This window comes from Calypte anna, chromosome 5A (genome assembly GCF_003957555.1).
Source record: "Calypte anna isolate BGI_N300 chromosome 5A, bCalAnn1_v1.p, whole genome shotgun sequence".
Lineage (NCBI taxonomy): Eukaryota > Metazoa > Chordata > Aves > Apodiformes > Trochilidae > Calypte > Calypte anna.
The window spans coordinates 6,675,594-6,688,848 of NC_044251.1; the positions used below are offsets into that span (position 1 = coordinate 6,675,594).

At 41.2% G+C, this 13,255-nt stretch overlaps 1 protein-coding gene across 3 annotated transcripts in view; it reads right to left on the reverse strand.

Annotated features, from left to right (window-relative positions):
- The window catches only part of MADD (MAP kinase activating death domain), a 69,129-nt gene that overhangs the window by 17,503 nt on the left and 38,371 nt on the right, over positions 1–13,255 (reverse strand). For 2 of the 3 annotated variants that reach the window (XM_030452144.1, XM_030452143.1), the window contains 7 exons: positions 10,181–10,278; positions 9,752–9,835; positions 5,955–6,113; positions 4,998–5,106; positions 3,911–4,031; positions 3,076–3,181; positions 745–855 (listed from right to left, as the gene is read on the reverse strand). In XM_030452144.1, the coding sequence (XP_030308004.1) occupies positions 745–855; positions 3,076–3,181; positions 3,911–4,031; positions 4,998–5,106; positions 5,955–6,113; positions 9,752–9,835; positions 10,181–10,278 (788 nt within the window). Of the gene's footprint in view, positions 1–744; positions 856–3,075; positions 3,182–3,910; positions 4,032–4,365; positions 4,429–4,997; positions 5,107–5,954; positions 6,114–9,751; positions 9,836–10,180; positions 10,279–13,255 lie in introns of all 3 variants that reach the window. The other variant, XM_030452141.1, reaches the window with a different exon arrangement.

Below are 13,255 nucleotides of genomic sequence, written 5' to 3' on the forward strand. Positions count from 1 at the left end.
GGAAAACTACAGTTTTAACAAATAAGTTCAGTTTTAACAAGTGTGATAACTTTAGCTTGAACGAGTGTGACTATGAGTTACTCCAGCATACAACCACCACACTGCTCAGTATGGAACAGGGAAGTGTCTGGATGCCAGGAACATTGCATCTGCTTTTTCCCAATTAATTGCAGGATAATTTTCTTTCTTACCATGCATAAAACTAAGCTCAAAAGTAAAAATGCTTTGATAAGCTAGCTTTCAAAGTGCCTCACATCCACTCTAGTGAGAGCTGTTTTAAAAGCTAGCTTGATTGTTTATCTATATGTATGTATATATATATATATATTTATATCCATATAATGGAATGTAAGATCTATTCATCAAGGCATCTGAGAGAGGAAACAGTTTTGCAGAGAAACTGATTGCTACAAGTCTTACAACGACCTGGGAACCAATGGAAAACTAAACACAGTCATAGTAAGAATAAGGGCTCCCACTCACAATGTTATGAAAACATAAGCATTGCATAGAACTTTGGTGCTGAAGTGTCCTCTTTATACATTTTTGTATTGCAGTTCTGGTAACTGCATAACATTGTAGTATGATAAACAGGGACCATACAATCACAGTCTTTATACCTGTGAAAGCATAATTGAAATAATTGAAAATTAGTGGTGCAGAGCATTTCCAGAATAACTTTCAGGTAATATTTTCCTCCACTTTAGCTCCTACTGCTACACCACTCATGACTATTTTACTTACCAGATTGGCAAGCTTGTCCAGAGTATCATTTATCTGCTGGCTGTGCACCAACCCAATGTGTGATTTTCCCATCAGGCGACGCACCTTTTTCCTGATGTCATTCTTATTCACCTAAAAAGCAGATAAAGGCAGGGACTTACTCTTCCCTATTCACAAGCAGCAACTCCTGTCTCCCAAAATCAAAATACCAGCACCTTGGTTTCCATGGATAAGATAGCAAAACAAGTGATCTCCAGCTCAGTCATGCCAGAGGCTCTTTAGCCCTTCAGAAATACAAGCAGAAGCTGCACCACTTGTCCCAGCCACTGGGCAAATGATACTGTGCACAACAGATTCTTTTGCACACTAGAGCATTTCCAACTCCTGACATCCAACATTGTTAACTTATGTGATGGGTCTCATCTGTCACAACAGCTTCTTCACCTCTTCCCCTGCAAGGACTTGATTTAGTCAGCTGTGGAGCCATCAGCACAAGAAACATTAACACAAAGGCAGGATATCTTTCAGAATTCTCACTCTTTAATAGTCTGTTTCCTGATCATCAGCTCTAACATCTCTAGAGTCTCCTCCAACAGCAGCAGCTTCCACCCAAGCATGAGATGCAGAGAAGCTCAGAAGCAAAACATTTCTGCCCCAGGTGACCCTTCAAAAGGTTATTATTATGAACAGCAGCCACTGGTACTCTAGGCCTGAAGACAGTACACTCATGCCTGAGCACCTACTTCAAGCTAGATTGAATATTCTTTTACCTTAATGCAATAGAGCACATAAAACAAACTCACTGTGCTTCCTTCCTTTGCTAAGAGTTTTTTGAAAGCCCTTTGAAAGCATTTTTCCTGTAATTTTTTAGGTAAAACCTACTAGGATCTGCTATTCCAAAACAAGAAAATACATTAAAATTCCAAAGTGTTGGGTTTGGAGGATTATGCTTCCCCTGACAGTTCAGAAGAATTCACTTTGCAATTACTACCAGAAGATGCCCTGAGATACCTCGGTACATACTCTTTGTTTCCTAAAGCCCAGACTCTGCTTGAGAAGAATCCAATATGTAAATAATACACAAAATATTCTAAATCCACCATCTTTTAATCTAAAAATTATAATCAGATGGGAAAAAAACCTAACCACATCCATAACAAAAAGAATCCAACAACCCTTCTTTTGCCTAGTTCTTCATTCCACCCTCACTCCTGAGCATCTCTGAAGAGTCACTGAAAGAAATCATTTTTATCAAAACTCTCTGTAATTCCCTGTTCACCTACAGCCCATTGGCCCACAGTGATATAATTTTCAAAGGCATAAAATATTCTGTTTGCCTCCTTACCCCTCTCCCCCAGCAAACTGCCTTCTTGAGGATTGGATTCCTTTCACCAGATGAGAAGACACTTCCCCTCTGGGTCTAACTCTATCAATCTCTCTCATGAGACAGCCTTTTGAAACCAACATTATTTGCTCTCCTCTTTTACACCCTTTTTTTAGAGACTGTGTGGGTTATCATTACTTCCACAGATTCACAGAGATGCAAGTCCTAGTGGCTAATTGCCATAGTCTTATTGTGAAATGAACTAATTCCAAATATACTCAAATTCCTTCTTAAAGGAATCTTAAACCTTACCCTCATATTTCATTGATACTGAGGAAAATCACTACCTTCTTTCTTCCAACTTTTTACTGGCAAGCTGTAACACTGCACAGCATAACCCATCAAAACTGGTACAGGTAAAACCATACACTTAGGCTGCTTCTAAACATGAAAAATTTAGAAGATTGATTTCCAGTAACGCTGAGGGAGAATCAGTATTATCTAAGAAATTATTCAGACTGAAAGACATTGCTAGTGGCCATCTACAGCATTAAGCTGCATATACACAGCCCACTGAATGAGATAAAAAGGTCTGCTTGCTAGTGACACCAAGTTTCATACTGAGTTATTGATATGCACTTTCACAATCTGCCCATGTTCTCCTTTTACCTCTGAATTCTCTAGGATTTTCAATTTTCATCTGGAAGGAAATCAGATTAGAAGACACCTCTCCTAAATTTATAACCCATACTCTCGAGAACAAGAACATGCTCTGAAGGTACTAGGAGGGCTAAAATAAATCCTACTTTAAATGACAATGTATATGCATACCCATGGCATAGAACTGTGCAAACTCTGCCAAAATATCTCAAGGTATCTCCAGGTACTGAAGCAATTATTTCGTTAAGACCAGGAGATGTTTTATAATAGTCTTTCATGTTCTGAGCTCTGTGAACAGAGAGGTAAGGTTTCAAGACAACAAAATACATTGCTTTAATCTGATCAGTGATCTAGTGAAAAGAAGTCACCTTTATCATAAGCATATAAGCAATCATGTTATGCAGCAGAGTAGCCAACAGGCGGTCCTCATCATCCTCCAAACGCTTCCGATCGTGTTCTCCCAGGGAAAGGTACCTGCAAGGAGAGCCAGACCTGAAGCAGCCTCACAGGAATTCTTCATTTAATCCACCCCAGCACTGGCAGAGGACAGAGCACTATTTGTAAAGTGGATGGCAAATAAAACCCCAAAAAAACCCCACCAAGCCACTAAGCCGCTGGCATTTTTCCAATAAAACATTGTGGTCACTAATTAAACATTGCCATTAATTATTAGCTAGTTGAAATAAATAACATCTGCTCAGTGGGAAAGTTCCAAGTGTTCCACTGTGCTTAACTGCTTCCTCTTTTCTGCAGCCACAGCTCCATGACAATTACAGCTGCCAGGAGAGGGACATACAACTCAGGACAAAAGCTGGAGTTTTCCAAAGACATTTCATTCTTTCCTGTGACAAAACCACACCAAAATCTGACTTTTACTCAAGAATGTAGTCATCCTGCCACAGAAATCTTCTGCTTTACTACTGCCATCTATTCAGACTGTGATTACACTTACATTACTCTTTTCTCTGGAAATACCACCTCTCCACAGGGGTTAAAAAAATGCCTGTCACACCTGAAGACAGTATTTCAGTATCAGGAGATACTGGCCAGAACAGAGAGAAAAGGCTCACCTTGGAACAGTCAGCTACACTAACAAAGTGACAATAGCATATTCAGCAGAATTATTTTATCATTTCACCTTTTTTGTTATTTCAGCCCCAGGTGAAACAATGAGGAGTAAAGAGGTGTACTGAAGAACTTTACCTGTCAATCATCTCCTGAGGTCCCTGGTCCATCCCCATTCCTTCCCTCTCTAACATCACAGCATCCAGGAAAGCATCTTCCCAGAACTGCATCTGGTCCCACAAAGTTGAACGCTCTTTGCCTGTGCAATGTACACAAAATTCACTACAGTCAAATACTTGAAGATTAATTCCTGTTCCTTCCCACTCCTTGAACACACCATAAGCCAATACACAATTAAACCACAGGCAACATCACAACTGAAGGGAAGTGTAAAAGGAAATACAAGATTTATCTCTCATTCTATTTTGTGGCACAATCTTTTCAAACCCTTACACAGAAGTATCTTTCATCTCTGCTCTTTAAGGAGTCAATCTTTTCTGTACAGTGTAAACACTGTCCAACAGAAAGAAATATCTCACACAAACACAGATCATGGCAAACACACAGAGAAGCAGAAAGATAAAGATTATTACTCAGAGAGAAGGTTTCCATTGCAGCATCCTCTAACTGGTCCCAGACAGATCCTTTATCCCTACCTGCACCATTCCAAGCAGGCAGGAACGATAAATGGAAAGGATGAAAAACACAGTAAGAGAGAGCTTGAGATTAACAGCACATCCAGATGAAATACATTTCTAAAAAGACAACATATTCCTAATTCAGGGATACACTTGAAGGCCACTAGCACTCTGAGTTGAAGATCTAAGACTTAAGTCTGACTTTAAGTTCAATGACTTCAGATGAAGGATACTTTTCCAGCACCAGAGATACACTTTAACAACCCATTCATAGCTTTCTTTCTCCCCTTTTTCCAACAGTTTAAAGAACTGGTATTCAAGAACAGCAAAAGACTTGGATAAACTGCATTTTATGCAAACTACACCATTCACACCCATCTCCTCTTATTCAGTCTCCCCAGGAAATCTGTGGCTTTACTCAGAAGGGCCTGAGGCACCCTCCTATTCTACCAGCACAGACAACAGTAAATGATTAAAAATAACCTCTGGAAATGTAAAGATTCCAGTCTGCATCAGACATGACTTCACCTGAACTTCTGTCTAAATAGTCCCCGTCCAGCAAAGAAAATTAAAAAAAAAAAGTTTACCCAAAAGTCCTTCATAGAGATAGACACGTTGGTTTCCATCCTCTGGAGCTCTCCCTGGAACACTGCCTTTGTTATCCTTCACACTCTGCTTCAGGTTGTGAGACTTTGCCTGAAAAATAACACCAGGAGTATCAGACATTTTAATTCTGCACAGGGTTGTTTCTTGCAGTCCACTCTTGTGTTTAACAGGTGCAGTTTGCAAGCGGTACTTCCCAGATGCGTCTCCCCCTGAAATGTTCACAAAACAAATTGCTTTGTCCAAAGTGCAAGGTAAGACACTTAAAAGTCCAGAGTTGGACAAAGCAAAGACAAAGAGAGACAGATAGAGAAATCAAAAAAAGAACAAAGGAAGGAAAACAAAAAAAATGCAAGTCCCAAACTAAGGGAAAGAACAGATAAAATTTCTGGTGTTGTCCCTCTTATTTTATGCTTATGCAGTAAGTTTGCCCAAATTCTATAGTAAATATTTTCAACTGTTAATGAAATAGCTAAATATCACTATTCTTGTCCAGACTGTGAGGAACAGAGGAAGAAATAGAAATATGCACCCTTCTCAGGATGACACAGAAAATTAATATCCACAGGCAGAATACCTGGGCTCTCTCTCTTAGACTTTACAGAGTGCCTTTGCCATTCATAAAGGCATGAAGTTAAGCAAATGATTACATATCATCTGGTCTGAATTAAATTAAATAGCAAATAAATCAATATTAAATAAATCAATTAATTAAAATAATATTAAATCTGGGAAATTAAATACTGCTAACCTGTAACATGGTGCAAGATGTGAATTTCCTGTTCTGAAAGAACCAGGTACTGAACAGGAAATGAAGAAAGTTACATGGATCCCTACAAAATTACATCCTTAAGTCATTGCTTAAACCTCATAGCATTGATTAAACCTCAAAACAGAATCAGAAAAGAATAATAAACAAGGGAAGTCTGCAACGCCCTTACAAAAATAGAGCTAGTAGCAGAGTTTGTCTCAATCTCACTGTCTGACACGGCGCCCCTGGATCCTGTCAAATTCCCACCATTTTCCATGCTGGGGCCATCACCAGCATTGCTGCTCAAGTCACTGTCTGCTCCCAAAGTCTCTCCAGAACTGTTACTGACCTGGGGAGAAAAATAAAGCAGTTAATAAAGCAGAAAAAAAAAGACACCGTGGAGAGAAAAATTGTAAAATGTCTCATAAGGCACAAAGTAAGAAGCAATACTACTGAAGGCCACATTTAATTTCTTTCTTTCAGTAACATTATCTTCTCATCAAATCCTACTCTGTAGAAAGAGATGGAGAGAAATTCAAAATGCCTTCAGAAAAATTACTGAATTATTTAGGTTGGAAGGGATCTGTTAAAATAATCTGCAGATAAGACCACCTGCTAGGGTCATCTAGATTACATTGCTGAGGACCGTGTCCAGTCAGGTTTTTAAAATCCTAAAGAGGGAGAATCCACAACCTTTTTGGGAAAACTGCTCCAGTGTTTGATCACCTTCAAACTAAAAAACTGCTTTATTGTGTCCAATCAGAATGTCCTGTGCTTTAATTTTTGTGTGGACTGCCAGAGGGTACCACTGAGAAGAGTCTGGCTCCAATCCCTCTCATCAGATATTTACACCCATTGGTAAGATCCTCCTCAAATTTATCCTTCTTGTACTGGGGAGCCCAGAACTGGACGTAATACTCCAGATGCAGCCTTACCAGAGGCTGAGTAAAGCAGAAGGATCATCTCCCTCCATATGCTGACAATGGGCTGTTCCTCCACAATGGTGGATTGATTGCTGGCTCATGGTCAGCTAGTTGTCCATCAGGATCCTCAAGGCCCTCTCCATAAAGCTGCTTTCCAGCCAGTAAAGCCCCAGCATGTACTGATGCCTGAGGTTTATTCTTCCCCAGAATGTAAAACTTGGCATTTTCCACTTGTTGAACTTCAGAGATTCCTCTCTACCCATTCCTCCAGCCTGTTGAGGTCTCCCTGAACAGCAGCAACAAACAATTGTTGTATTGGTCAATCCTCCCAGTTCTGTAGAATCTGCAAAACTGCTCTGTACCATTATCCAGGTCACCAGTGAAGATGCTGAATGGTGTTGTCCCCAGTACTGACCTCTTTGTGATGCTGATCACAACCCTCTGGACTCAGTTACTCATTTTTCAGTCCATGTCACTGCTCACTTAACTAACCCAGGCTATGGCAGCTTGTCTGTTACAGGACACAGTATGCTTTTCAGAAGCTGAGATAAACAACTGCTGCTCTTCCCTCATCCACCAAGAGAGTCAGAATCATAGAATTGGCTGGGTTGGAAGGGACCTCAGAGATCATCAAGTACAACCCTTGATCCACTCCCCCCGTGGTTCCCAGCCCATGGCACTGAGTGCCACATCCAGTCTCGTTTTAAATATCTCCAGACACGGAGAATCCATTACTTCCCTGGGCAGCCCATTCCAATGTCTGATCACCCTTTCAATAATGAAATTCTTTCTAATATCCAACCTAAACCTCCCCTGGCACAACTTGAGACCGTGCCCTCTTGTCTTGCTGAGAGCTGCCTGGGAAAAGAGACCAACCCCCCCCTGGCTCCAACCTCCTTTCAGGGAGTTGTAGAGAGTGATGAGGTCTCCCCTGAGCCTCCTCTTCTCCAGCCTCAACACCCCCAGCTCCCTCAGCCTCTCCTCAGAGGGTCTGTGCTCGAGTCCCTTCACCAGCTTAGTTGCCCTCCTTTGGACCTGCTCCAGCACCTCAATCTCCTTCCTGAGCTGAGGGGCCCAGAACTGGACACAGGACTCAAGCTGTGGCCTCACCAGGGCTGAGTACAGGGGCAGAATCCCTTCCCTGGACCTGCTGGCCACGCTGTTCCTGATCCAGGCCAGGATGCCATTGGCCTTCTTGGCCACCTGGGCACACTGCTGGCTCATGTTCAGCTTCCTGGCAATCCAGACTCCCAGGTCCCTCTCTGTCTGGCTGCTCTCCAACCACTCTGTCCCCAGCCTGTAGCTCCCCATGGGGTTGTTGTGGTCAAGTGCAGGACCCGGCACCTCTCTGTACCAGGATATCAGGGTGGTTGAGCATGCTTGTCCCTTTGTAAGGTGGGCATTGGAATGGGTTGCCCAGGGAGGTGCTGGAGTCACCATCCCTGGAAGTCTTCAGGAAGCATTTAGATGTGGAGCTTCAGGAGATTTTCTAGTGGGTGTGGGAGTTGGATTACAGTTGGACTCGATCTTGGAGGTCTTTTCCAACCTTAATGATTCTACAGTTCCATGATAAATCCATAATGTAAAGCCATAAAAACCTTCTTCACTTGCTGTACTTCCTGTGTTTGGGAAAGTTTCCTGCATCATCTTTCCCAAGGGCTAAGGTGAGACTGACCAACCAGCAGCTCTTGAGGTCTTAGATCTTGCCCTTATTGAGGATGAGTGGTTTTTGCTGCCTTCCAATCTTTAGGAACCTTGACTGTTCAGACACAATCAAGAGAGGCCTCACAATGGCATCAGTCATCTCTCTCAGCACTTGTGTCTCAAACCCCTCAGGAACCATGGATTGATGTATATCCAGTTTGTAGAAGCACTCCCTAGCCTGGTCATCCTCCATAAGGGTCTTTCTTGTCCAGACTTTTTCTGGTCTCTAGGGTCTGGCTTTTTTGAACATCAGCTTTAGGCAAAGAAAGCCCCAAGTACCTCAATCTTTATCATGTGTCAGCAGTTTCCCTGCCCTCCTCAGAAGCAGGCCCACATTTTCCCTAGTCCTTTTTCTTGCTGCTTCTGTGCTTCTCCTCTTTTCATTTGTATTTCTTGTCAGTTTCAACTCCAGGTTGATATTGGCTTTCCTAACCCTGTGCCTGCAAGATAACACAGCAAATGTACACTCTCCCTGGGACACCTGCCCCTGCTTCCATCTTTTGTAGACTTCCTTCCTATGTATAACTTCAGTTAGGAGCCCCTGGCTTATCCATGAAGGCTTCCTGATGCCTTTGCTTGATTTCCTACTTGTTGGAATGGACCTTTCTTGAGCTTGAAGGAATACATACTTGAATATCAACTATCTCTTTTAGATCCCTCTTCTGCCTGAAGCAGTAATCCCATAAATACATTTTTGGGTCCATTAGAGAAAGACAATGTTATTCTTGTTACAGGCTGGCAAGCTAGAGATTTACTGGCAGGCTGTAGTTTAGAGATAAGAAAAAACAACAAAAAGGAAAGTTTCTTGGGTTTCATCCCTGGAATATGCTCTATCAGATAGCATGTAGGCTCATTCTTTTTTTACTGGATGCATCCCTGCTATCTTTTTCTTCTAGGCCTGTAGCTGATCAGAGATTAAGCAGATATATTTTGTATCATTCTAGTGCTCTAAAACAATACACCAGAACCTTTGTTCTTATTTTTAATGCATCAAACAATCTCCTTTTTTTTTGCTCCCAGGTTATATTTTTGAACTTCTGGTTTTTACAGATGGCTTACACACAACTAAAGTATATTAATAAAATTATTGCAATCCACCATTTCCACAAACACACCCACAGCTAGGAACATGCAACAGGAAGAAGCACCATATATGAAGGGTACAATCTAACAAAGCACAATGTATGTTCTGTCAGACACCCATGCTTGCCACTCACTGAGAGGCTCTGGAGAACTCACAGACACACATGATGTTTGCATAACAATCAGCAGCCACACCACACAACATGAAGGCATGAAATGCCCTCCCTCACTTTTCAGCAAGCATTTACACCAAGATTTGACTTTGGGCATATCCTACCACTGTGCTAACTTCAGAATCCTGGCTTGTACTTCGGACCATAACTGCTGGTCCTCCACTGGGAAGAGAGTCAAAATCACTCTTCTGCAATCAAAAGATATAAAGGACAGGAAGAATATTCACATTAGTGTTTATCATAAGGAGAGAGCATTACCTCCCATTCCCTTGGGGTCTTGAATCACACACCTTACACTTAGTTTATTTAGCCAGATAAATAGGAACTACTGCCTGCGTGTCAAAAAGAACATTGGGTCATACAACTGAGTAGTTTGCTATGATCAGTTCCCTACAGGAAGTGGGGAAGAAATTTTCCTGAAGGAGCATTTAAAAAGAATGCTCAAACTCTTAGAATTCTTCCCACAGTTAAGTGGTAAAACGCAGAATCCTCTCTACAGCCACATAAATAAAGCAAGCATAGGAGCCACTGACCTGAGAACCTGAGGTCAAACTGAGGCCACTGTCTGCACTGATTTGGGATTTTTTCTCATCTGTTTCTCCCAAATCAAAGTGTTTCACACCTTCTGGCCCTGAACACAAAGGAAAAAATAAATCATTACTGTATCAAGAAAAAACAAGGTGGCAGAAAACAGATGATAGACTGAAAGCAGGACCAGTATCAAGGAAATAAATTTGCTTTTTCATTCCTTTCATTGCTGTTATTTGTTGCTATTGTGAACAAGGCCAGCAGGAACCACCTGCCATTTTTTCAAACATCAGTCTGAATTTCAAATACTCCAAAGGCATAGTCCAGGAATGACCATCACTGAGCAGTAACTTTGTTAGCCATTCAAGAGAGAAAAGAGAAAGAGGACAGACAAAGGTCATATAACTTCCAGTTACAATAATACATGCAGAGCAGTTGCCATTCAATTCTAGGAAGCCACTTCCTTTATTCTTGGTAAATAAAGGATACTTATTTTAAGGTCAGAATTCATTTTTGAACAGCTCATTTGCTCAGATTCTTGGAGTTTGTTAGGTTGCCTGCAGCAACTATCTTGGCAAAAATCAGGCAACACATGACAACATCAACAGCAAACACTGATGCTGCCCCAGTAAGAATTGCAAGAAAGAAGCTTCTGTGATGCTGTACTTCACAACATTCCCCAGTTACATCAAGAAGTGGCTCCTCCAGACTTGGCAATCAAGTAGGTCAGTAGCAAGAGAAGGAGCCAGGAAGCCTCGAGTCATGCACTTGTTAGTCTGCCCATCCAAAAACAAAAAAAATAAAAAAGGGGGGAAAGAAACCAATACAGAACTTTAACTCAATTTCCCATGCAGTTCTAGAATCACATAATCTATTGTCCTCTGATGGGATGGCAGAAGGAAAAGATAATGATGGAGAGGTAGAGCCTGGTAAGAAATTTGGGTAAGCACTGAATGAGGTAAATAATGAGGCAAGAAAAGAATGTGTTACAGACTGTGCACAGAGTGCCACTGCTCTCAGAAAGGGGAAGAGTCTGAATGCAACACGTCTGCCATAGCCATATCTGCCAACTATTCAGTAAAGGAAGACATGATCAGCAGCTGGAATATTTGTATTCTGTATCCATGACAATCTCTCCAGTATCCCTAAGCAAACAATGCCACTCTCTCTGATAACCACTGATCACAACAACCTGGGATTTATGGACATGTTTGTACTTTATGTAATACTAGAGAGGGTAAGACAGTGAAAAGGAAAGAAAAAGGGAAGGGAGGAGAGAGAGAGAAGGATAATATACAAAGATTTGTGGGAGTGAGCTGGAGATGGTATGTAAACTCATGGATAGCAAAGCCATAAGCGGGCTGTGCAGTACATACTAGCTTGCTACTTGAGCCTAATTCTCCATATGAAGTGTTTTACAGAGGGTGTTCTTCACTTGTTACAGTATTCTGCCTCTAAATCCATACACCTTTGTTGCTGTAAATCAAATAATCCAAGATTCTAACAAAGAGAAAGTATAAATAAAATTTACTTTTAAAAAATAGTTAAAAATATCATTTTGAGGAATTTAGTCTTGTTTTCCACTGAAATACACATTGTTCTCTTCTAAAGCTCTATTTCCACCCATTCAAATGGCCACCATTTCTAGTTCTGAACAAGAATGCAGCAAAAAGTTTTATATCTCATTCCTACAGCAAGAATACTAAACATCACCCGGGTGTTTTAAGCAATTTAAGAGTTCCCTGTCTCATGACACAATTCAGATATATTTCCAGCAATGTGACTTCTAAAGCAACTGAAGCAGTGCAGGTATTTGACAGCTGTGGGCAATACTGGTAACTGAGTCTAAGCAGCACAATATTCACTATCACATTGCTGTCACCTTCAATTTACAGGCACTTAAAAGCCTCCCCTTCCTGACTTTATGGAGCTGTATGTCTCCTACAGCACTAAAACCTCAATTTATCCCTCCCAATGCAGGCACCTACCCAAAGGCCCAGTTTGGGAGAGCAGGTGTGTGCACATGCTGTGTGTCTGCTTCAGCAGAAAGCTTAATTCAGAGTTTAAACATAGTAAGGTGTAACTGCAGGTGTGCCCCACTTGCCCCATTCTCTCTGAACCAACTCCAGATGTTTGCTTGTATTTAACTGAAGTATTTCAGTGGGGAGGCCAAGTCAGAGTGTCAAGAATTTGTACCCATGCATCTTTGCTATTAATCTTCCCCAGCCTTCAATATGTAAAAGGGGCATCAGCTCTGCAAAGCGGAAACCACATTTATGGTTAGTAAGCACCCACCACATCACTGTTTCTATAAGCCAGGTACTGCCCTTATGTCCCAAGTCCCTATTTACAACAGTAATAACCAAAAGAGCAAAATCTTGTTCTACAACTGCAGATAAGACACATTCAGTATTTTTTTCAGCATCATATTTCAGCAGATGCTACAATTTGTGCAGATTGAGACTACTATTTAGACTCTGCAAACAGCCTCAGACTATTTCCTCTTCCTTTATCAAGGGATATAAAAAAAAGAAATGAGGTGGATTCCTTATTACAAGGCTATTCTCTGAACAGCCATCACTAAATACAACTCTTCACATACACCTTCTCTCTCCTCCTCAGAAGTGTTTTTTGTTGCAGACAGACTGTGATCATAAACTGTTCATAGTTGATGCCAGGTCACAAAATTTGCCATCCCACAGCTGGAAAGAACAGAGAATTCTTCATTCCAGTAATAAGCAATCTATTAATGTCAAAGACTTGTAAAGTAAAACTGTTCATTAACTTTTAAGAAAGGAGATGGAATATCTTAAAGTCCTCCCATGTGTAGCTTCTATGGTGAGGATGCAGAATATCTGCTTCCCCTTCTTTGAAGAAGGCAACAACATTCAGGGGAGAGGAAAAAAGAAAGGAAAAAAAAAATAAAGAAAAAGAAGAGGCATTGAACACAATTTCCCCAAGGCAAACACTGATCTGCCTGGTCTGCTGTATAATGCAGGCTTCCTTGATAGACCTTTGTTCTTGTGGGCATAAAACTCTGTGCCATAGATGCAAGCTCACCCTGTACCTGGGGAGTTGGC